A 23,615-nucleotide genomic window follows, 5' to 3' on the forward strand; every position below is an offset into this window, starting at 1 on the left:
TTAACGTGCATTAAGTTATTGCATTATACATAACTGTAGTTTCGAAAGTAAATATTTGTTTGACACAGATATATAAGTTTAACCGTGGTCACTTCGATCCGAACAGTTAGACAAACTTGAGTGACACATAACAAGTCCATAAATAACCATTTAGACAGTTGATTATTTAGACTTTATGCTGGTTTTATTGTTTCAAAAGGGAGAAAGTTCGTCATTTGCCAAGTGTTTTCCTGGAAACTAATTATGTTCCTTTTTCTTATTAAACATGACAACGGAGTTCATTTCACGGTTTCCTTTATGAGTTTTGAGGGTTTCTGTCATGTTATCTTGCTGTCTCCTTTGTTCTGGTTTGCTGCCTTGCTGCCCCCTTTAAAATGCATACTAAAGAGTTAGGTGTCTTCAGTTAGAAGGAATGCCAATTAAAGTGTCGATCGTTTACCCTGGAGGGATCAATTGAAAGTCAGATATATAGAGTTAACATTACAACTTCAGAGAACCTTAACTAGCTGACACAGCACTTTATGTCATGTTTTCATTTCTTTACTTGTATATCTTATTTAACATTATTTATGTATTTTTTTTGCTGGATGTTTTCTTATAAAAGTTAACGTAGCAGTATAGGTTCTTAATGACTTGATTTAAATGCTGAGTTAACCCGGGGTTAGGTTATTGTTTTATTGTATGGTGAAATGGTCTAGATCAAAATATTATGAATGTTTCTACTGGTTACTATTCATGGTTGGGTCTACTGCTGAAATTCTACGCACTATAAATACCTTATCTTATATTACTGACCCAGATATTTGATTTCGTAACATCACAAAAGAAAATCGTTCAGATCTAAAAAAAAAACCAAAAAAAACAAAAAACAAAAAAACAACGATTTAAATATAAACTTGAGTCTGCATGTTTATGTAAATAAAATACTACGCATCTTTTGTGTTATATGTTTAAAAGAGAACGTCATTTTTAAAATAAAAAAATCACATTCTGTATGTCCAATCAATCTGTGTTTTACCTTTATTAATTACTTTTTTGGGTACCGTGTACCACTTTGAATCAAAATAAGGTTTATAATGTTATATGTTTCCATAAATGCGTTCTATAATTGTGAATTTTAATATTTTTTTTCCTTTTAAAACAACAAAAATGTGTGTCTGTATAATGTGATAGGGCAGTTTTCGTCGTCTGTTGGCACTTCGTTTCCGTGCCATATTGACGAATTGCTATGAAATTTTGATATAATTTTACTAACCACTAAAGTAAGGTCTTTATTTAATTTGGAGTTTGTGATCTCTACCATTTAAGAAGGTAAAAATTGGCTTTTGTTCTAAAACCTATGTAGAATGTTTGCTTTTTTTGTTTTCCTTACTTAATTCTGGTAAACACTTGTATCAGGCAAATTTGTTGCGTTTTGGACCGTTTTCGCGTTAAAAGGAGTCAAAGGGACAACAGCTCCAAAACCTTTTTTTTTTTATTTTTGTTCCGATATCAGTTTTTTTACTTGGTTCCTTACGAAAATCCCTGCCTGCATTTTCAATCAGATTTCAGATATGGCATACGGTTTTCGAGTTATAAGAGGTCAAAGGGACCAAAATATTGGCTTTTTAATTTTTTTTTGGTCTGATTTTGAAATTTTTTTAATTGAATTTCAAATTTTGTGCGTTAAAGTGTCCAAACCAGTTGTTGTGTTCATAAAGAATTGTAAGTCCCTATGCTTAGGTGTGTCAAAACTAATATTGTGTACACGCTTGTCCCAACTGTTGTTGGTAAGACTACTAAGGTCGTATCATGCTGTGCTCTGCGAAGCTTTTATTTAGTGTTGTAATTCCCTGTCATTTTATGCTCTAGTGTTTCAACAGGAATATATAGCACCGGATATTTACATATAGAGCACGACTACAACGAAAATCTAATTTTGTTTGAACGCTTGTTTTTTATTTATAATGTTTGTTTTGGTTAATTTTCTTGTTTGTTTGTTTTTGTTAATAAACTGACTTCTTTCAGGTGTACAAATAGCGCTGTTCAGGGACGAGAACGGCGATGCCCATGCTATCGACGCCTATTGTCCACATTTGGGTGCTAACTTTGCTGCTGGTGGGAAAGTTAAAGGAGACTGTATTGAGTGTCCATTCCACGGCTGGCAGTTCAGAGGATCAGACGGAAAGTGCACTAAAATACCTTATTCTGAAAATGGTATGTCGAGGGTGTAAATGAATGAGTGGATAGTAAATCCTAATCATTGCTTACAATTCCCACATATCAACCGCACTCCCCTTTTAAAGAAGCAGTTCTTGATATGCTTTTTAATTCTCAGATTAAATTGGTTTTCTATAGCAACACTGACGAAGCAGTTCCACATAATTATGTCACATCATGTAGGGGCACGATCCTCTTAATTATTGTCTTCATCTGGATCAAAAGGCAGGTCATAAATATCCAGCTATGTATATCTTACCTTTCCTAATTAATTTCTTTGTTCCTCGTTAATAACCATCACCAGCAAACAGTTTTCAATTAATTTTTATAAAGGTAAGATAATAAAGGAAATGCTGTCATATGAATTAACAAAATCTGATTGGTTTTGTGTATTTATGTTTTTTTTTCTGGTGTCGAAAGACCTGCGATGATATTTTTTCTCTCGTTAATCGTCAATGACATTTCTTGCTGAAAGTAAATCTGTCTAAGAAGTATATCTACGGGTACTCCTTGTATGTTCATTAACTTTTTTTCATCTTCTGATGTCCAAAAATGGAAGAAGCTGTTTCGTGAATTGTCTCCCAGGTTTTGTAATTGTCATTTTCCTGTTCCAAAAACAATATACACAATATATGAAAAGCTATAGTATTTCTGTAGTTTTCGCCTAAAAATCGTTCTTTGATAACCATCTTAACTTCAAATCCTCTACACTGCTTAATGATGTCATTGGAGACGAAGGAACGTTGCTCCACACCCTTTTTAGATGATACCAAATTAGACCATAGCTAGTGTCATAAGAGAGCATTGAATCACCTGCCGGGCCTTACTAAACCTGATTTTTACCATCCAAGATGCCATATACTATCTTTATGCTTATCGAAGACTTTTTAAGTGGTGTATTGAGAATACAATTATCCATGTTAAAATGCGTTCCAAGGAAGAAATTAATACTTTTATAGTTAAAACTGGAATTCGATGTAACTGTAGCAGTAAACAAGATTAGCTAGTTCTTGAAAAAAACAAACATGTTAATTTTACATGATGTGTTGATTTTTTTACAGTTAAACATGAATAATGTAATATCAGAAGAAACGCGGTTTCTGCTTTGATCAGAAGTTTCGTTTATCATCTCATATACCAAATTTTGAAATATCTGTGACGTCATCAAACTTTTTAAATTTTTATACCCACTGAATTTTGGTATTTAATTTAAGTTATGTGGAATGACTGTTATATTTTTTCGGTCTATTTGAAATAACATCAATGCCCGTGATGCACACTTTAAAATAACCTACTACGCATGTTATTTAGGGTGCACCACGTGATTGTTGTTATTTCTTCTCTGACTGAAAAAATATAACAGTCATTCCTTAAAAGACTTGGCTGTGCTGTTGAAGCCATGTACGTTTATGCAATTAGACCAAATATAAGATCTTAAAATCTCATGAGATACCCTCTTAATGGTTGGAAGGATCATAAAAATGAATTTGGGAATTGAAATGATAAATAATTTAATGAATTGGTATAGTTTGGCGGGTTAATGTACATGTAATCCTCTTATTCATATTTTCATTTTATAAATTTGATTTTAATGTGTAGTACTGTTACTTTACGGTTAACACATCAATTTTCATTTGAAAAGGTCAAGAGAACAACAACAACTAAAACAAAACAAACACTTCGGTAAGACACCAACCATTTTTATTCTGGGGGAGGGGTGGACTCAAAACCCTGACTTGAGAGGATGTACTCAGCTATGGACTTGAAACAATATTATGATTTAATATTCCCCCATTACTAAACAATGTAGATTTTCAAAATTATAAAAACATATTTTTGCCCTGGTTCGAAAAAAAAAAAATTCAAAATAAAATCCCAGGCCCCTTCAAGAAGAAAGTGGTTTGTGCCTTAGGAATGGTTCTGTCAGTTTCCATCTAAAATCATAGTTTAAAATTGCAATGTTAAATGTCAAATACACTCCAGTATGCAAAGACTCAGTCACTGCCAACAAAACTTCCATTATTTCTTGAACATTGTCATATTAATCATTCATTTACAAATATCATTTTTTAGAAAAGTAGGTTCTCTTTTGCCCCTATAGTGTTTGTGATAGCAGTGGCGAATCAAGGGGGTGCAGGGGTTTGGCACCCTTCCTTTTTACTGGAAAATTTACCATTTGCATGTGTTAAATTGACAAAAAAGGTAAATAATGTCCTAGCACCCAACCCCCTTTTCTGTGAGGAACCCCGACTGTCACCCTCCTTTTCAAAGTGCCTGGATTCGCCCTTGGATTGGAGAATGGTATTGCATATAATCATGATATTCACGAGGCATCGTTTGAGGCAACCAAGAGAAAGAGAAATTAACCTCCCAAAATGGCCTAGTTATATTGACAAGGAGAGTGGTGCACCTGGTCCATGCTCCCAGTTTTTAGTGGAGTCCGAGTGGCTCATTTACTTTTGTTACTTTGTATGTATGATTTTAGTTACTTTATATTCTTTGTTGTGTATGTCTGTTTTCCATGTCTGGTCTTTGTCCCTGGATTACATTCTTTTGATTACTGCTATAACCTTGGTTCCCTTGATTACTCTTTCATATTTCTTTTTCAGTTCCTGACTTTGCCAAAGTAAAAGCATACAATACTCTCGAGATTAATGGTTGGATATATATGTGGTATCATGCTGAGGGGGCTGAGCCTTACTGGATGCCACCAAACATAGAGGAAATTCAAAGTGGCCACTGGGCATACGGTGGCAGATCAGAGCACTACATCAATGCTCATATAGAGGTATGGCTTTATACTTATCTGTCTGTTAACCATCTGTAATTAGCATGGCATTTCCACTGTTAGCTTGAAATATATCGCGTATTATTAGATACATGTGCTTCAAAACTGGGTTAAAGGAAGCTTGTTACAGATCATGTCTTTATGCCAACAAATCTACTATAAAATATCACAAATTACACTCATCATACTGAGCCAAATCCATCTTTTTCCATAAAATGAACACCAGACCATACTTGACATAGACTATACCAAGTTTTACCCTATAAACGTATTCTGTATGTTATACTACAAGACTAATATTAAGAAGGAGGGGCGTGATAAGTTCGTGCTCAAAGACATAGATTTATTTTGCTGTAGGAAGTTCCAGAAAATGGTGCTGATGTACAACATCTATACAATGTCCACACTCCTTTCATGTCAGCTGGTATAGACCTTAGGTACATGTGGTCCAAATTATGGTCCTTTGCTGCTCATATATGGAGTGCCAAATGGGAGGCACAGAAGGCTCCCAATCAACACATTGGAGTGCTCAATCTGACACACAAACTGCAGATGTTTGGGAAGACAATAAATCCAATTAACCTTGATGTCAAAGCTAGCCAGGTAATGTCATAGAGAATTGACATAATCACGGAATCAATCCTGATTGAGGCCTAAAACGATTAGCATTAATAAATATTTGCTGTGTTCTAAGATTTAACTTTAAAATCTTTAAAATAAGCTAATTCTGCTGCATGATTTTATGAAGACCTGTTTAGAAGATAAATCGTCATTTCACGAATTAAGCAATGTGTCAACTAAGCTGACAAGTGTAAGGACATTGGGTTATGGATATAACCCAAAAATATCATTTTTGTTGTAATACCAGTAATAAATAAGTTGTTCAACACATAATAAAAAGTATAAATAAAAGGAAAATGAAGGATTTGTGGCCTTACATCATTGTAATGACGTCACAATGGTGCCACAAATATGAATCATTTAATAAAAAAAGCATTAATGGAACATTAAGTGATACCCTGCCACATAATGATGAAAAAAATAGGGTGGCAAAATGTTAAAATGGCCTATTTAATATGAAAACTGTTTTGGATTTTAAGATTAAACCTAACATGTATTTATTGGTCCTAAGTTGAAGCAGGGTATAAAAACTGTTGAAAAATGTAAATTTTGTTGTTTATTTCAGAAATATTTACATCCAGAAAAACTATGTCCACTACCAAGATTTTTTTTTCATATATATGATAAACTGTGTACAGTAATAATAATAATAATAATAATAATAATAATGATAATAAAATCTTTATTTCAAGAGGGTTGCAGTTAGTTATAAGCTGATCTTCCCTGAGGCCTTCACACACAAAAACTATAACTACTAAAAAAATTAAAAATAAACAACACAACACAAAAACAAAAGCTGATTTGACAAGACCAAATTACTTAAAGATAATACAATATAGAACATTAAAAAAACAGTGTAAGCAGCAACAATTTTCTCTTTTAAGATACTCTATTCAAAAGTTTTAAGGTACTTCTTTATATTGATTTTGAATGAGTTATCAGTGGCTTGATTCCGTAAATGCATTCACTAGATATGAAGTTGTTTCTTGGGAGTGGACACCATTTGTTTGCTAGAAATATGGCAAGAAAGTGACCAAAAAGTACAAATAACAGAATATGTGAATTTTGGTCAACTTCAAGCAATTATTTTGTCCTTTAAATTTAAGAATTTTCTCAAGTCCTTATATCTTCTCAGTTGTTATAGATTCATGTCTCCAAATTCACAGTTAACACTTTAAACAGTGGATGATTTGTTTTCAGTTGTATTTTGGGCCATAAAGAGCCTTTAAAGCCCCTTCTCCTTTAAACGATATTATAAATAATTTAAAGCTAGTGCAACTCAACAGGGTACTTTTCTATAAACAAGGATTGTACTATTAGAGAGTATGGTATAAAGTTATGTACCACAGGCATTAGGGTAAATGAGATTTCTCTAGGATATTGATCTTAATGGATTCCTGGATTATTTGGATAGAAAATATATTTTTAAAGGGTTAAAATGTCTGGTCTACAGGTGACAACAGAGAGTGTAGGAACAGTGATTTTATTGTCTAATTGGAAATTTCAGACAGAATCATTAAGGATTCAGTTGTAAACTTTCTTTGCATAATGTCAAGTGTTCAAATATTGACACACTATTACATTGTCTGACAAGTTTTTATCACTTCGGGGGAATAAAGTCATTTCAAAGCAGAGTTTACTTGCTTCTGAAAATACAAATTGATTTTTAAAAGTGTTTGATCTGCAAACAAGTCATTCAGTTTTTTTATCATCTGAAGGACTTGATAAGTACATGAATAACGTGTCTATCTGCACAACAATATGCATTGTTATACATGTATTAAGAAAAATTGTACTTCTACATGCAGACTAGTTCTTGCAAAAATACACTTTTTTTTTAAATAAAAAAATAGGTTAATAGTGGAAAATTTAACCTGAAGAAATACCTGGAAACCTGTAATGCTCTCTTATAAACTACATTTTGAATAATTTTTATGAAATTAATCATATTTTTGTGAAGGAAAAAAAATAACAATATCTTAATTCCCAAGGTGTAGTGTGGGAGATCTCCATCACTGAAGTTTGAAATCATAAACATATATTATATGCACATTTCAGGTGGGTTAACATTTTAAAATACTTAAGGGTCATATAACTCATGTTTATATATTCCTCAAAACCACCAATTCTTTTTTTGGGGGTGAAGGATGAATTGTTATTTGATCCAACACTTATATTGACAAACAAACACATATATCATCATAACTGTTTATATAAATCTTTGACATTTCTTTCCAGATTGGTCCAGGAATAGTGTACCTCGAATTTAATTCATTTTTTGGAAGAGGAGTCTATTTACAGTCCATTACCCCTGTGGAACCCCTTGTACAGAAATTAGTGCATAATGTCTATATAGACTGGAGACTACCTACAATATTGTCTAAATTTCTAATGGTATCTGAAGCAATACAGGTTTGTGTTAGTTACAGTTATCACTTATTTGGTTGTTAGAGAGTATGGAGTTTCTGCAAACCCTTAATTCCTAGTAGCCCAGCATTTTGTTCACAAATTTTTGACAAAGTTTCTCATTTTTGTACATTTTGTATTTGTGAATTCTGTATTTATAATTGTTGATCTGTTTAATAATAATGACGTCAGAAAACATCTTTTTGTTGCTGTTAAGTCTAAAGTCTATCATAGTCAGTTATTGCTAAGGTTCATGTTTTAGTAACAAATATACCCTTATGGGAGTTATAAATTCAAAAACAATATTTGTCTTACTTCCTAATTCCCCATGAATGTATGAATTAATAATTACATATAAATTAACAACAATGCATGTATTATAGTAGTATTGCTGTCAGTTGTATGCATCACTGGCCATTCTTCAATATATTAACATGTAATTTGAAAAAGCTTGAAATATTTAAATACCAAACAGTTTGACTTAAAGTGATCTATAAACAAGCTATACGCATGTAAAAATGGCCATTCAGGCTTCTGTTTACATTTACTCAAAGACCGGTTTTATCTACATTTAGCAATAATTGAATTTTTATTGACCTTTTATAACCTCTTTACACCTATATAGTATCAGGTCTTAGTATTAGTCCTTGTAAAGATCATACAGTTCATTGTAAAACTACTGCTTACTGCAAACCAACTTTACAAGTACATGTATTAACTAATGGATTTAATTGCTGTGCCTTTCTTTTTCTACAATATACATTAAGCTTTTGTACCATTATTCTCTGTGGAAAGATACATTATGATATGTATCATAAACCGTAGCTCATGCATCAATTATTAAGGTATTATTATAAAAGCCATATATTGGAAAATTTGTCATTTCCAAAATTGACAAAAAATAGCAAATAATGTCTTAGCACTTCCCTTTTTCTGAGGAAACCTGACTGGCACCCCTCCTTTTCAAAATGTTTGGATCCACCCTACACACTGAAAATTGATAACTTCAACAGAGATATCAATATAAGGGAAAGTTTGAGATTGAAAAATATCACAGAGAAAAAAAAACTATCAAAAAATGGCAAAGCTAGTCTTTGGATCTTCATTGAATGGTGTGAAAGTTCCCACACCAGCAGCCTTTGACATGTCCCTGAAATACAGGCTTCCAAGCGGGCTCTTATTTTTCTAATTTTCCTTATTTTTCAAAAGCAGCCCTAATTTTCCTAACAAAAACAGAAGGATCCTAAAAAACCCTATTTTTGTTGAGAAATTCCTTATTTTTCGAAATTTGAAATTTTTAAATAGTAATTTCCATTAATATTGTTTGTATTAATGGAATCTAGCTTAGTATGCTTTCAGAAAATGAATATTATGATCAAAAACACCTCAGAAGACATTTTGGTGATCATTAGCAGTTGCTGAATACAACTGTTGATGGCCACTAACATGATCTTCTAGGTTGGTAAATAGCTTTTAATTTGTTGTCTTTAGCCAGTGGTAAGTAACTTGTTTTTCTTTTAGTATTATAATTGAAAAAGAAAGAATGTCATCCCTTATTTTTGTGTTAAAAGTGCTAAAAATCCTAAATTTAGCCCTTATTTTTTAAGAATTTGGCCCTAAAAATAGCCCTTATTTTTTACAAAAAGTCACTTGAAAGCCTGGAATAACAACTATACTGGTTGCAGCGTAATAGACATCACATTATACCCTAAACATAAACACAAGGTTAAAAAAGGTCTAATGTTTCCAGACTTTGGCAAAAAAATAATCGTAGTGTCAATTGCACAGGGTCTCATTTATTTTGTCCATATTTCTTATTTAGTCACATGAAACAATGTCCTAACGTTTTGATTGGTATCAGCACCAAACTCCATGGTTTTTATATAAGAACACACTATCATAAATACTGTGAATATAAATAATAATTAAGTTTAAAAAGTAGCCGCATTTAAAAGATATCAGGAAATTTTAAATAAAAATGAAATACAAACAGAACATGGTAAAACAAAGATAGGGAGGCTCAAACTTTACAGCATTCATCAAAGGCAAATAGCACTGGCAGCAAGGAAAAGTTACCAACTGCCGTCCCAAACTAAAGATAGGGAGGCCCAAATTTAGTCTTTACAGCATTCATCAAAGGCAAATATCACTGGCAGCAAGGAAAAGTTACCAACTGCCATCCCAAACTAAAGATAGGGAGGCCCAAATTTAGGCTTTACAGCATTCATCAAAGGCAAATATCACTGGCAGCAAGGAAAAGTTACCAACTGCCATCCCAAACTAAAGATAGGGAGGCCCAAATTTAGTCTTTACAGCATTCATCAAAGGCAAATATCACTGGCAGCAAGGAAAAGTTACCAACTGCCATCCCAAACTAAAGATAGGGAGGCCCAAATTTGGGCTTTACAGCATTCATCAAAGGCAAATATCACTGGCAGCAAGGAAAAGTTACCAACTGCCATCCCAAACTAAAGATAGGGAGGCCCAAATTTAGTCTTTACAGCATTCATCAAAGGCAAATATCACTGGCAGCAAGGAAAAGTTACCAACTGCCATCCCAAACTAAAGATAGGGAGGCCCAAATTTAGTCTTTACAGCATTCATCAAAGGCAAATATCACTGGCAGCAAGGAAAAGTTACCAACTGCCATCCCAAACTAAAGATAGGGAGGCCCAAATTTAGTCTTTACAGCATTCATCAAAGGCAAATATCACTGGCAGCAAGGAAAAGTTACCAACTGCCATCCCAAACTAAAGATAGGGGGCCCAAATTTAGTCTTTACAGCATTCATCAAAGGCAAATATCACTGGCAGCAAGGAAAAGTTACCAACTGCCATCCCAAACTAAAGATAGGGAGGCCCAAATTTAGGCTTTACAGCATTCATCAAAGGCAAATATCACTGGCAGCAAGGAAAAGTTACCAACTGCCATCCCAAACTAAAGATAGGGAGGCCCAAATTTAGGCTTTACAGCATTCATCAAAGGCAAATATCACTGGCAGCAAGGAAAAGTTACCAACTGCCATCCCAAACTAAAGATAGGGAGGCCCAAATTTAGGCTTTACAGCATTCATCAAAGGCAAATATCACTGGCAGCAAGGAAAAGTTACCAACTGCCATCCCAAACTAAAGATAGGGAGGCCCAAATTTGGGCTTTACAGCATTCATCAAAGGCAAATATCACTGGCAGCAAGGAAAGGTTACCAACTGCCATCCCAAACTAAAGATAGGGAGGCCCAAATTTAGGCTTTACAGCATTCATCAAAGGCAAATATCACTGGCAGCAAGGAAAAGTTACCAACTGCCATCCCAAACTAAAGATAGGGAGGCCCAAATTTAGGCTTTACAGCATTCATCAAAGGCAAATATCACTGGCAGCAAGGAAAAGTTACCAACTGCCATCCCAAACTAAAGATAGGGAGGCCCAAATTTAGGCTTTACAGCATTCATCAAAGGCAAATATCACTGGCAGCAAGGAAAAGTTACCAACTGCCATCCCAAACTAAAGATAGGGAGGCCCAAATTTGGGCTTTACAGCATTCATCAAAGGCAAATATCACTGGCAGCAAGGAAAGGTTACCAACTGCCATCCCAAACTAAAGATAGGGAGGCCCAAATTTAGGCTTTACAGCATTCATCAAAGGCAAATATCACTGGCAGCAAGGAAAAGTTACCAACTGCCATCCCAAACTAAAGATAGGGAGGCCCAAATTTAGTCTTTACAGCATTCATCAAAGGCAAATATCACTGGCAGCAAGGAAAAGTTACCAACTGCCATCCCAAACTAAAGATAGGGAGGCCCAAATTTAGTCTTTACAACATTCATCAAAGGCAAATATCACTGGCAGCAAGGAAAAGTTACCAACTGCCATCCCAAACTAAAGATAGGGGGCCCAAATTTAGTCTTTACAGCATTCATCAAAGGCAAATATCACTGGCAGCAAGGAAAAGTTACCAACTGCCATCCCAAACTAAAGATAGGGAGGCCCAAATTTAGGCTTTACAGCATTCATCAAAGGCAAATATCACTGGCAGCAAGGAAAAGTTACCAACTGCCATCCCAAACTAAAGATAGGGAGGCCCAAATTTGGGCTTTACAGCATTCATCAAAGGCAAATATCACTGGCAGCAAGGAAAGGTTACCAACTGCCATCCCAAACTAAAGATAGGGAGGCCCAAATTTGGGCTTTACAGCATTCATCAAAGGCAAATATCACTGGCAGCAAGGAAAGGTTACCAACTGCCATCCCAAACTAAAGATAGGGAGGCCCAAATTTAGGCTTTACAGCATTCATCAAAGATGACCTTGATCATGGTATCTATAAGTATGACACAAACAGATACAAAGGAGTAAAGCATTAAAGAACTTCTATTTAATTGTTTTAACATATTGATAACTTAAAAGAGGAGATCTATTACAGTTAATGGTTTTAGAATATTTAAGTGTCCTTGTTTTAATTCATTGAGTATCAAGTACTCATTGATTTTTGGGGAGAAAGTTCGTATTAAAATTGATTTGTATTCAAGTTACCAGTAAATATGATTGCTCACTTAACAAAGCCTTTATATAATCTATAAATATTTGAATTAACAATTAATGAAAACTTATTGACTATGTTACCTATCTTGATACTTGGACTTTTAGTTGTATTTATTTCAATGAATAAATTTGTGACAAAGTGAGTTCACGTTAGGTGGAAGAAGTATGTAATGGGAATGGTTAAAGAATGGTTAAAATAAAATACGTACAGCTTTTATAAAAGATGTCAAATTAAAATGTTTGTTGATAAAAGCAATTGGTTATATAAAGTTGTAAACACAAGCCTCTCTTATATAAATATATACCTGTACTACATGTATTCAGTGAAACAACTACATGTACATATGAAAATTTAAATAAGAATAATATAAATAAATTTACTTTGAACAAATTTGGATTCAACCTTTACTCTCTGTAATGGGAATTAAGGTGTAGAAATTTGCACTTTAAGGATGTTTGCTGGTGCCTGGTCATGTTCAGCCATTTTTGTCAGATTTTCTGATTGCTCTGTTTTTATCCATTTCATATCAATGAATATTTTTTTGCGTAGTGACCCCCACTTTTCTTTTCATAATTTCATTAAACACACCTTAAAATGTTATTTGGGAACTTTTCATGAAATCTTTGTTATTTTTTCAGCGGAGATAAAGCCTACTAAGACTAAATCCATGAGAAATGCTAGAGAAATCCTTTTCCTGCCGAAATTTCAAATGCTTATACACGTGTATTTCAATAACAGGCACACTGACCCATAAATTTTTTCACCTTTTGTGTGCTAGCATGAAAGATCTTTGACAACCTTTTGAAATCCTTAATATCATTAAAGAGACCAGCAGACATCCTTAACTGGGAAGAAATCTGGCCAATCCCTTTAATTATTCCTTATTTTAATGACACAAGATTCAAAACGAATCTCACATAAACAAATGAACTAATTTTATATTTTGGGGTTTTTGTATATTCTTTTTTATGAAATTTTCTTTCATCAACCAAGCATAAAAGTAATGTGTACTGAAAGTACCCTTTAAGAAGAAATAAGTCAGTCAACATATTAGAAAACATCTGCTCATGCATACCTGAGTAGATGCAGTTTTGTAGATGAACTCTGTTGAAAAGTACTCTTTAAGATTAACTAGAGGCTGCTAGGATTCTCAATAAATCATTCATCAGGTTCAGTTTTCACTTTTCAAGGACAATAACTCAAAATATGAGTCATCCTACACTTTCTATGCCTTATCATAAGCATAATTTCATCAGTTGAAAGCGTTCTTCTTTCTATAATGGTTTTCAAGATGTTGACTAAAAACTGCAAAAAAAAAAAATCATTTTTCTCTTTTCAAGGGCAATAACTCCAATAAAGAATCATCCTATAACTCATGCAGAAGATGGATCTCCATCTTCATTTTTCTCTTCCCCTTATAGTTTTTGAGATATCCCTTGAAATAAGTGGATTTACCCCTATGTTCTATAAATAGATATGGCAGCCATGTCTTCTTTATCCAAACAAAGATTACCCTAAGGAACCTTGATGTAAACTTTCATTAAAATCTGCCAAGTATTTTAAGAAAGATGTTTGAAGAAAAGTTTACAGATGATGATGTCAGCTATAATAATGAATGACACCAAGTAAATGCAATGGGTTGCAAAGTGACCTAATAAAATTGTATAAAATATATCCTAAAAATGAACAAAATAAAAATGAGATAAGATAGATCTATAAATTGGATGTATGACCTATGACCTGTGTTTTTATTGCCCTTTACATTGTGTTCTACCTGATACAAATTTTAAATATATTCTGATCACTGACACAGAAATTCTGTAAAGGGTAAGGGGTATGGCATGCTGTATTTATATATATTACATATGGTGTAATAGTCTTCTTTGTTGGTTGTTTATTATGATCATGTGATGTAAAGGATATTCCACATACATAAAGCCTTGTTTCTATTTTTAAATATATTGATGCTAAACTTCCAGATTTAGATCCAGATATAAACCGTTCAATTTTGTAATTACTCTAAACCAATCATGGGGGAAAATTACAACACTCAATTCCATACCTAAAATACATTATGCACATATATCATATATAAATAAAGAACTTTCATTCAGTCAATACATTATATATGGACCTGTTAGATTACTTGGTCGATATAATCTGAACAGGTCCATATATAACATAATTGATTATTATTCCATGTTCTAGATATCTCTTGTACTTTAAAGTTTTTCTTTAAAAAATATCTCATTAAATGTGAGATATGTGATATAGTATATAAGATAGTTCAATAATTTTATAAGATATCTCATAAACTTTATAAGATATCTAATTAATATTTTTAATTAAAGATATCTCATAAACTTTATAAGATATCTTATTAATGTTGTTGATATAAGATATCTCATACAGTCGTTATTAGGTAAGGCCGTGTAATAATATAAGATGTCTAAGTGGAATAAATATAAATACAGTGTGCCAGAGAGAGCAGCCTGGGGATGCTGACTTTTCTGACAGGGGACCCACTGCAATGATATCCTATGCAATCAACCAAAATTTTGCAGCACTTTCAATGTACAGACAAAGCTGACTTGAAGATCAATTTATACATGTACTTATAAGCAGTGGTAAAAATAATTTGGTACCAAGTCAACAGCTTAGTGATAAAATGGTTAAATGGTTTATAATTAGGTGTAATTAGGGCTGATTTACCCACTATCGATGACAGGCTTTATCTGACATAAATGACTTGTATGGTTTAAAGAATTTAAACATAACAGGCAATGACATAAGATATTGGGTATGTACCAATTTTTTAACCTTTTGATTTTCATATTTCATATATATATTAACTACATGTACTTATACTCGAGTATAGTATGGATTTTTAAAAGTATTGGATAGGGAAAAAAATGCCATGCCAAAGCAGAGACTATCATAGTAACTCTACTTCTGGTAAACCTTAAACACCTCAGACCTGAAGAAATTGGTTCAGCAGATTATACATGTATTATATAAATAGATAAAACCCTGGTGCATAGCCTTCAATCCTTAATTGGAAATCTTAATCTATCTTGTTCATGTGATCAGTCAGCTGATTTAAATATTGCTACATGCATGTGCATATTTTGGGAAAAACGATCTACACCTGTTTCCTTTTTTTTTATTTAAATCTATGACAAATTTGGTTTACATGTTTCCTGAAATATTCAGTCTGTGCCATAGTCATTGGAGAAGTCTAGGACACTAAAAACAACATAATCAGAAACAAAATACATACTGGTACTTCATCTAATATATCCTTGGAGTTACATACACATGTATTTTAACCAATATTATTGCAACTAATATTTAAGTAGCAGTCTTTTTAAAAATCAGACTGAAGGTGATTCATGCGTGTCAAAAACCCACCTAAAATCAGACAGAGGGTGATTCATGCATGTCAAAAACCCACCTAAAATCAGACAGAGGGTGACTCATGCATGTCAAAAAACCCACCTAAAATCAGACAGGAGGTGATTCATCCATGTCAAAAACCCACCTAAAATCAGACGGAGGGTGATTCATGCATGTCAAAAAAACACCTAAAATCAGACAGGAGGTGATTCATGCATGTCAAAAACCCACCTAAAATCAGACAGGAGGTGATTCATCCATGTCAAAAACCCACCTAAAATCAGACAGAGGGTGATTCATGCATGTCAAAAACCTACCTAAAATCAGACAGGAGGTGATTCATGCATGTCAAAAACCCACCTAAAATCAGACAGGAGGTGATTCATCCATGTCAAAAACCCACCTAAAATCAGACGGAGGGTGATTCATGCATGTCAAAAAACCACCTAAAATCAGACAGGAGGTGATTCATCCATGTCAAAAACCCACCTAAAATCAGACAAAGGGTGATTCATGCATGTCAAAAACCCACCTAAAATCAGACAAAGGGTGATTCATGCATGTCAAAAACCCATCTAAAATCAGACAGGAGGTGATTCACACGTCAAAAATGCACCTAAAATCAGACAGAAGGTGATTCATGCATGTCAAAAACCTACCAAACTTACTTATGTTTCTTATTCAGAATCAGTTACCAACCACATAACCAGTCTTAGTTTTTCATTTGGTTGTTGCACTTTTGAAATCAAATTCATATAGATTGAAATGAAATTGGCACAGTGCAAGAGTTATCGTTCTTGATTTTGTTTAATTTGGTTGATTTTAGTGGGAGATAAATGTATGATTTACTCAATAGTGCAGATCTGAATACAGAAATAATTGTCGCTATGTAAAAGTATAGCACATGTAGACTGAAAAAGCATTGTTTGTTTGGTGGATTCTTCTACACCATGAATCACTTTACCATTGGCAGTGTTTGAATTTAAATATACACATGTATTTTAAGTATAACCATTGTTAATGCAACAGATATTAAAACAAATAAAAAAAAAACTGGTATAATTAGTTTCTACAATTTGGAAGAATAAAATTTCTCACTACCAGGTAATATTATAACGGAAATGAAATCGATAAAACTGCAGATATAAGTTTCCTATAAATTTTGTAGATTTTTGTATGTTGAACAGGGTATAGATAAGATCCATATGAATTTTGTTATTTTTTTTTTAGGTTGAAAGGGATATAATGATATGGAACAACAAAAGATATGTTAGCAAGCCAATGTTTGTTAAATCTGCTGAGGACAGTTTATTGGCCAAACATAGAAGATGGTTTTCTCAGTTTTATTCAGAAAATAGTCCAAAGCTGAAGTTCCAGAAAGACACATTAGAATGGTAGACACTGTTGAATTGAATATTGTGGTATCATAATGCTTGTAGGGTTTGTCAGTTCTGTAAGATTCATAGTTTGTAGTGTCACAGTTAACATCAGGGTGCATCATACCTATTATAAAACAAACCCCTTCCCCGAAATTTATCATATATCCAGATTCTTGTGGTTTAAATACTTCAAACACATGTGGTCAGGATAACAATATGACAATGACATTGATATATGTCACAATGATAACAGAAAGTTCAATGCAGAAAGTGGGGTCTCTTTTGTTATAATTTGGTAAGGGGGTGCAGCTGGAGCTTGATGATCACCCCCGACATTTGTCTGCAAGAAATACATACCCATTCATATATTCTACTACTGTGTACCAGGGACTTTATAGTACACTCCCTGTGTGTGCCTTGTGTACCAAGGACTGTATATTACACTCCCTGTGTGTACCTAACATCTTTTTGAATTAAGAGACCATTTAGGTCTCCAGCAGGTTGCAGAAAAGCAATAACTTATACATTTAATTGTAGAAAAATACTACAAAAACGACCCACTGATAAATTACAGCTTATTGACATGGGATAGGGAAAAAATTATGACCCAATCATATATTTCAACTCTAGAAAAACAGGTCCATTCCAGCGGCACGTCTGTATATACTGGTATATAGGAAGTGGATAAAGTACTTCCTGTTTTGTATTAAGTGAAAAACATATTCAATATACATTCTATTTAAAGAATGACTGCTAAGCAGGTTATATTCAAGTGTGCACCATGGGCATTGGGGTTATTTCAAGTACACCGTAAAAATATAACCGTTTTTCCTTATAATTTAATGTTAATATCAAAATTTAAGGAGTTAATCAGGTGATGACATCACAGTCACATTATAAAATTTGGTCTATGAGATGATGATCAAATTTTTTTATCCAATCAGAAAGTGTGTTACATAAAAAAATAGATAATGAGAGACCATGAGTGTAACACACTAGGACAAAAGCCAAGGGGTCGTTCCTAGATAACAAACTATACAGGAACTATAACTAGACTTTCTAAAAGTCAGTTGCTAGGCAAAACTGATAAGATGGTGCATTTTCCGACTGAAACAAGTGCTCCTAAAAAATATTTTTCATGAAGGGTTTAGATAAAATATAAAAGTTACTAATTCATATCTGGAAATTTTGCCCAATACATTTTCATTGCTCAAAGACTTATGTGCCAATACATGTACTTGTAGAAGATAGAAATCCTATGTTAACTTTATGGTACTGAAGCTAGAGTCGGTGAGCCAATCAGTAATCTTAGATTTTGGCAGTCTATACCACACCCTTTTCTACAAGGACCTGATTAGTCATTTCATATCTTATTTGTCAAAACAGTAGAAATACAAGGATTATGAGACAACAAATACACACTTAAAATAGGTGTAACCACTTATATTATCTCCATTATGAAATAGTCTGTTCACGGGATTTTCCACTTTTCAATCATCCTATTATAAAGTAGGTCAAACATTAGGATTGGTTTTTTAAATTCAAAAAGATGAAAAAAAAAAATTATTTTTTTATTGACAGCAAATAAAGTGCTACCATTGTAACATGAATGATTTTAATATATGGGCTTAGCTTGTAGTTAAAATTTATCTCAGACCTCCAAAACTTAAAATGAATGAAAGTGTATATAGTATTTTGGATTATGGATTACATACGACCAATTGGTGCCTTATTAAAACATAAGACCCTGCTGTATATAATTGTCTGAATGTTAATCATAATTCACTACATGGATTATGTATGTAATGACTACTAAAAACACCTAGAATACAACAGTTATAACAGATAAAACACTTGTGTTTTTAAATTTCATCTTTATAAGAAGTTAAGACATTTTAAAGATGAGGCTTTTGGGGGTAATCTTTATAAAATTAGCAATCATTCAAATTCAATAAAATTGTATTTTGTGAAGCAATTAGGAATACTATATTTCTATTTCTTAATATAGAAGTTTATAGCTACTATCAGATTGAATGCCTGCTGTAAATCAATTTGGTCCATGTCAAGAGAACCATGCTGTATTGGTTAATTCAGGGTTACTTTAGATAGACACTATCAGTAAGATTACATATCAATAGCCAACTCAGCAATACATTATCAAAGAATCTTGAGATTTATAATAATAGTATAGTACATGTATTATGTTACAAGTATTTACATGAATAACCATATTTGGTATGTGCAGAGTCCTGTTATATTGTTAGTGTATTGTACTGAAATTACTTGTTTTTCTTTATTTTGAACTATTTCTGTAAATCACTGACAGGTAAAACAGTTATTTACAATAATTTTGGTTCATGAACTTTCATTTCAAGTTCACATATATTAACACATAAGTATTGCAGTTACTTTCAAGTGAATGATTTAAGTATTTGTCTTAAAGCTACAGGTTAGCATGAATGTTTGCACATTTATAGATGACCATTAATGATTCATTATAATGTATTTTAGCACTATAAAACCTCTTGCCATATCTATATCACAGTGATTAACCTTGTCCAGAATCTAGTTTAATCTCAAACAAATAAAATATAGCCATTTTCCATTCCAAATAAGGAAAGATTTCAGTTTACACAAGTTCAAAATATATTGAAATGCAGTGGTAGATCTAAAATTTCTGATGGGAGGGCTGACTAGCTAAAGGGGGAGGGACAGTCAAGTGATTTTCAATTTTCACTTTATAACCAATAAAAGCCCCCCCCTCTTTTTGGTTTATTTGGGGTTTTGTTTAGACAGGTTTCCTTTATGTGAAATGTAGTGCATTGTGGGTATTAACTGATAGACTGGTCGGTTGTTCAGATTTCATTTGACATTGTCTTTTTATAGATTTTTTTTAAAAGGAGAACAAATTCCACTGTTTTTTAATCAAACAAAAAACATTTTGATTTTTTTTTATAACAAGCATAACAATCCAGTAACTTTCTTTCATTTGATTCTAAATGAAGTTGGTTTCTGCCCCAAAAATCATTCTGAAACATTTTTCATGTACATTGTAATATATCACTGTATTGATAAACATTGTATACTTTATAACAACTTAGTATGGAAAAAATGGCATAGTTAAAAATAGCATTTTATAAATATGGTTTGACCAACAACCAGAATGAACAAATGTAGATATCAATAATCAATGTTCTAGAACAGACATGAAGTTCCAGCCATTACATCACTCCATATCAACTTTTAAAAACCCTTTTTTTTTAATTCCAGTTAATGTTTTGTTATTATACAATAAGTTGTGTCAAGTCTTTCAAGTGGAAATGATTTCTGTTAGAATACATGTGACTTTAACAACCCAAAAATATCATTGAATTTAGGAAAGGATGTAGCTGAAATCTTTATAACCACTGTGGCAGTATATTGAGTCATGTAAATTAAATACATAAGACTGACTAGCTAACTTTCATTCTATATGTCAAACATTTGTTTAATATTATTTATACCCACAAACCATATCTAAAGGGCATTCTATATACATGTAAAGCTTTTCTGTGTTCATACTTTCAATGCAAATTCCTTTTTTTTGTTGTCATTTTTTGAAACAAAATAAATTATTATCCTTGTTCACTGAAATTTTTATATCAATTAATACTCGTTTATTGTTTTATTTATTGTTTCATGTACTAAATTCCATGTAAACCAACTGATATATTTTTGTTGAAACAATGATATACATGAATTTATGAAAAAAAGAAAAAAAATGTTTCTTTTACTCATTTGAACCAACACATTTTCCAATGTTTGTAAATAAATATTAACCAAAACCATGAAATATTTGTTTGAGTGTTTAATTTAAGAGATGAACAGGACTTGCATTTTTAAAACCATTTTTTTTTCTAAGCTGAAAAAGGATAATGTATGATATTGTACTAATTCTCATACAGTTTTCTCTCCATATGTTTTTAACCACGTTTTATTGGAAATTGCAATACAAGTACACAATGCAACTTTCTTCTAGGCTATGGTGCGCACATTTTGGTGCACTCTACTTAAAAACACTATAATGTATTTGTATAATTAAATGTGTTTTATTTCAGTTAGATGAAAGATGATTCTATAAGGCCATCTACTCTGTTGTTCACAAAAAACTTAAGAATTTAGGTGTATTAAAACAAATTAATGTGTGTGTGTGTGCGTGTGCATTTTTTTTTGTTATTCAACAGAAGAATTCAGAGCAACTGAAAAAAAAAATTCATTTCTTTTTTCTTTTTTTTTTTTGATGTTAAAATACAATATTTGATAGCATAAAAGAACGTAGTACTTTCATATTCATATTGGTATTTTGAAATTCAAATCTGAGTTTTCAGTTGAGGACAGGTCTTAAGATATACCACTGAATTTGAAATGGCCTTATATCATTGTATAAAATATCAAATTACACCAAGTATTTGCCACTTAAAATAAATATGTCATTGAATGCTTGGATGACTGTAAATAATTGTTATGTTATTCATTGTATATTTTCCTTTTTATTTATTGTCAGTTCTGAATAAAAAACTGTTTTGTAGATATTGTCTTACATTTAATTCATGTAATTGAATATAGTCAAGTTACGTGAATTTTGTCACAATGACCTGATGGAAAATGTATGGCAAGCCAAAGTGGACAAAAATGAGTATTTTCTAATAATAAAAAAAGATTTTTTAATATTACAAATTCATTTTCTAATATTAAAAAGTGCATTTGTTGTATTCAATTATGATTTTTTAATATTAGCAAATCATTTAGTAATATTAATAAATGTGACTGATTTTGCAATATTGCAGTGATTTTCTAATATTACAAATTCATTTTCTAATATTACAAATTCAATTTGTAATCTTACAAAATGTGTGATGTTTTGTAATATTACTAAATCAGGAATTTGTAATAGAAAATGAATTTTTAATATTACAAAATGAATTTCTAATATTAAAAAATATTTTCTGATATTAAAAAATGATTTTGTAATATTAAAAAGTAAATTTTCTAATATTACAAATTAGATTTCTAATATCACAAAACACTTTTTTTATATTAAAAAATCGATTGAATTTCTAATATTAAGAAACGATTTTTAATATTAGAAATTGATTTTCTAAAATTGGAAAATGGATTTGTTGTATTCAGTTACAATTTTTTAATATTAGAAAATCATTCTGTAGTGTTAAAAAAATGTGACTGATTTTGCAATATTGCAAAGTGATTTTCTAATATTACAAATTCATTTTCTAATATTACAAATTCAATTTGTAATATTACAAAATGTGTGATGTATTATAATATTAATAAAACAGGAATTTGTAATTTTAGAAAATGAATTTTTAATATTAAAAAATCTTTCCTAATATTAAAAAAATGATTTTGTAATATTAAAAATTAATTTTCAAATATTACAAACTATTGATTTTTGTCCACTTTGGCTTGCTATAAAAATGCACGTTTTAAAAGATACCATTAGTAAATACAGTACACACTCTCAAGTTCAATATATGTGTCGTCATCTAAGACAAAACAGTCAAGAATCAATTGATTTGTTTGCTGAGATATCATTACTTGTTACAGATGTAAATCACAGCGGGATCACTTCAGAAACTTTAGTATTTGAGCTACTGTGAGCCTTGACGCATTAGAAACTTTAGTATTTGAGCTACTGTGAGCCTTGATGCATACGAAGCATTAGTATTTAAGCTACTGTGAGCCTTGATGCACTAGAAACATTAATATTTGAGCTACTGTGAGCCTTGATGCATAGGAAGCATAAGTATTTGAGCTACTGTGAGCCTTGATGCATTAGAAGCATTAGTATTTGAGCTACTGTGAGCCTTGGTGCATTAGAAGCATTAGTATTTGAGCTACTGTGAGCCTTGATGCATAGGAAGCAATAGTATTTGAGCTACTGTGAGCCTTGATGCATTAGAAACATTAGTATTTGAGCTACTGAGAGCCTTGAAGCATTAAAAACATTAGTATTTGAGCTACTGTGAGCCTTGATGCATAAGAAGCATTAGTATTTGAGCTACTGTGAGCCTTGATGCACTAGAAACAGTATTTGAGTTACTTTGAGCCTTGATAAATTACACATAGAGAAATTTTGTTATACCCTTTACAAGATATCTTTAAAGCTATATCTAAAGAAAGATAACTCTTCCCATTTTGATATAAACCAGTATTCTTTAAGTAGGAAATAGGCTGATATATGCTTTTCAAATCATAGATTTTACAAAAGAGAATTTATATTACAGGG

At 32.1% G+C, this 23,615-nt stretch overlaps 1 protein-coding gene across 1 annotated transcript in view; it reads left to right on the forward strand.

Moving 5' to 3' along the window:
- LOC148610987 (cholesterol 7-desaturase nvd-like) overlaps window positions 1–21,896 on the forward strand; it is a 26,695-nt gene extending 4,799 nt beyond the window's left edge. Inside the window, exons 2-6 of the mRNA XM_088590977.1 lie at window positions 2,008–2,196; window positions 4,809–4,987; window positions 5,345–5,590; window positions 7,847–8,020; window positions 17,181–21,896. Coding sequence (XP_088447103.1) covers window positions 2,008–2,196; window positions 4,809–4,987; window positions 5,345–5,590; window positions 7,847–8,020; window positions 17,181–17,348 — 956 coding nt within the window. The 3' untranslated portion in view covers window positions 17,349–21,896. The remainder of the gene's footprint in view (window positions 1–2,007; window positions 2,197–4,808; window positions 4,988–5,344; window positions 5,591–7,846; window positions 8,021–17,180) is intronic.
- The last annotated feature ends 1,719 nt before the right edge of the window (window positions 21,897–23,615 follow it).

Source organism: Perna viridis, chromosome 7 (assembly GCF_037379345.1).
Source record: "Perna viridis isolate PV_CMFRI_1.1 ecotype Kerala chromosome 7, ASM3737934v1, whole genome shotgun sequence".
In the NCBI taxonomy this organism is placed as follows: domain Eukaryota; kingdom Metazoa; phylum Mollusca; class Bivalvia; order Mytilida; family Mytilidae; genus Perna; species Perna viridis.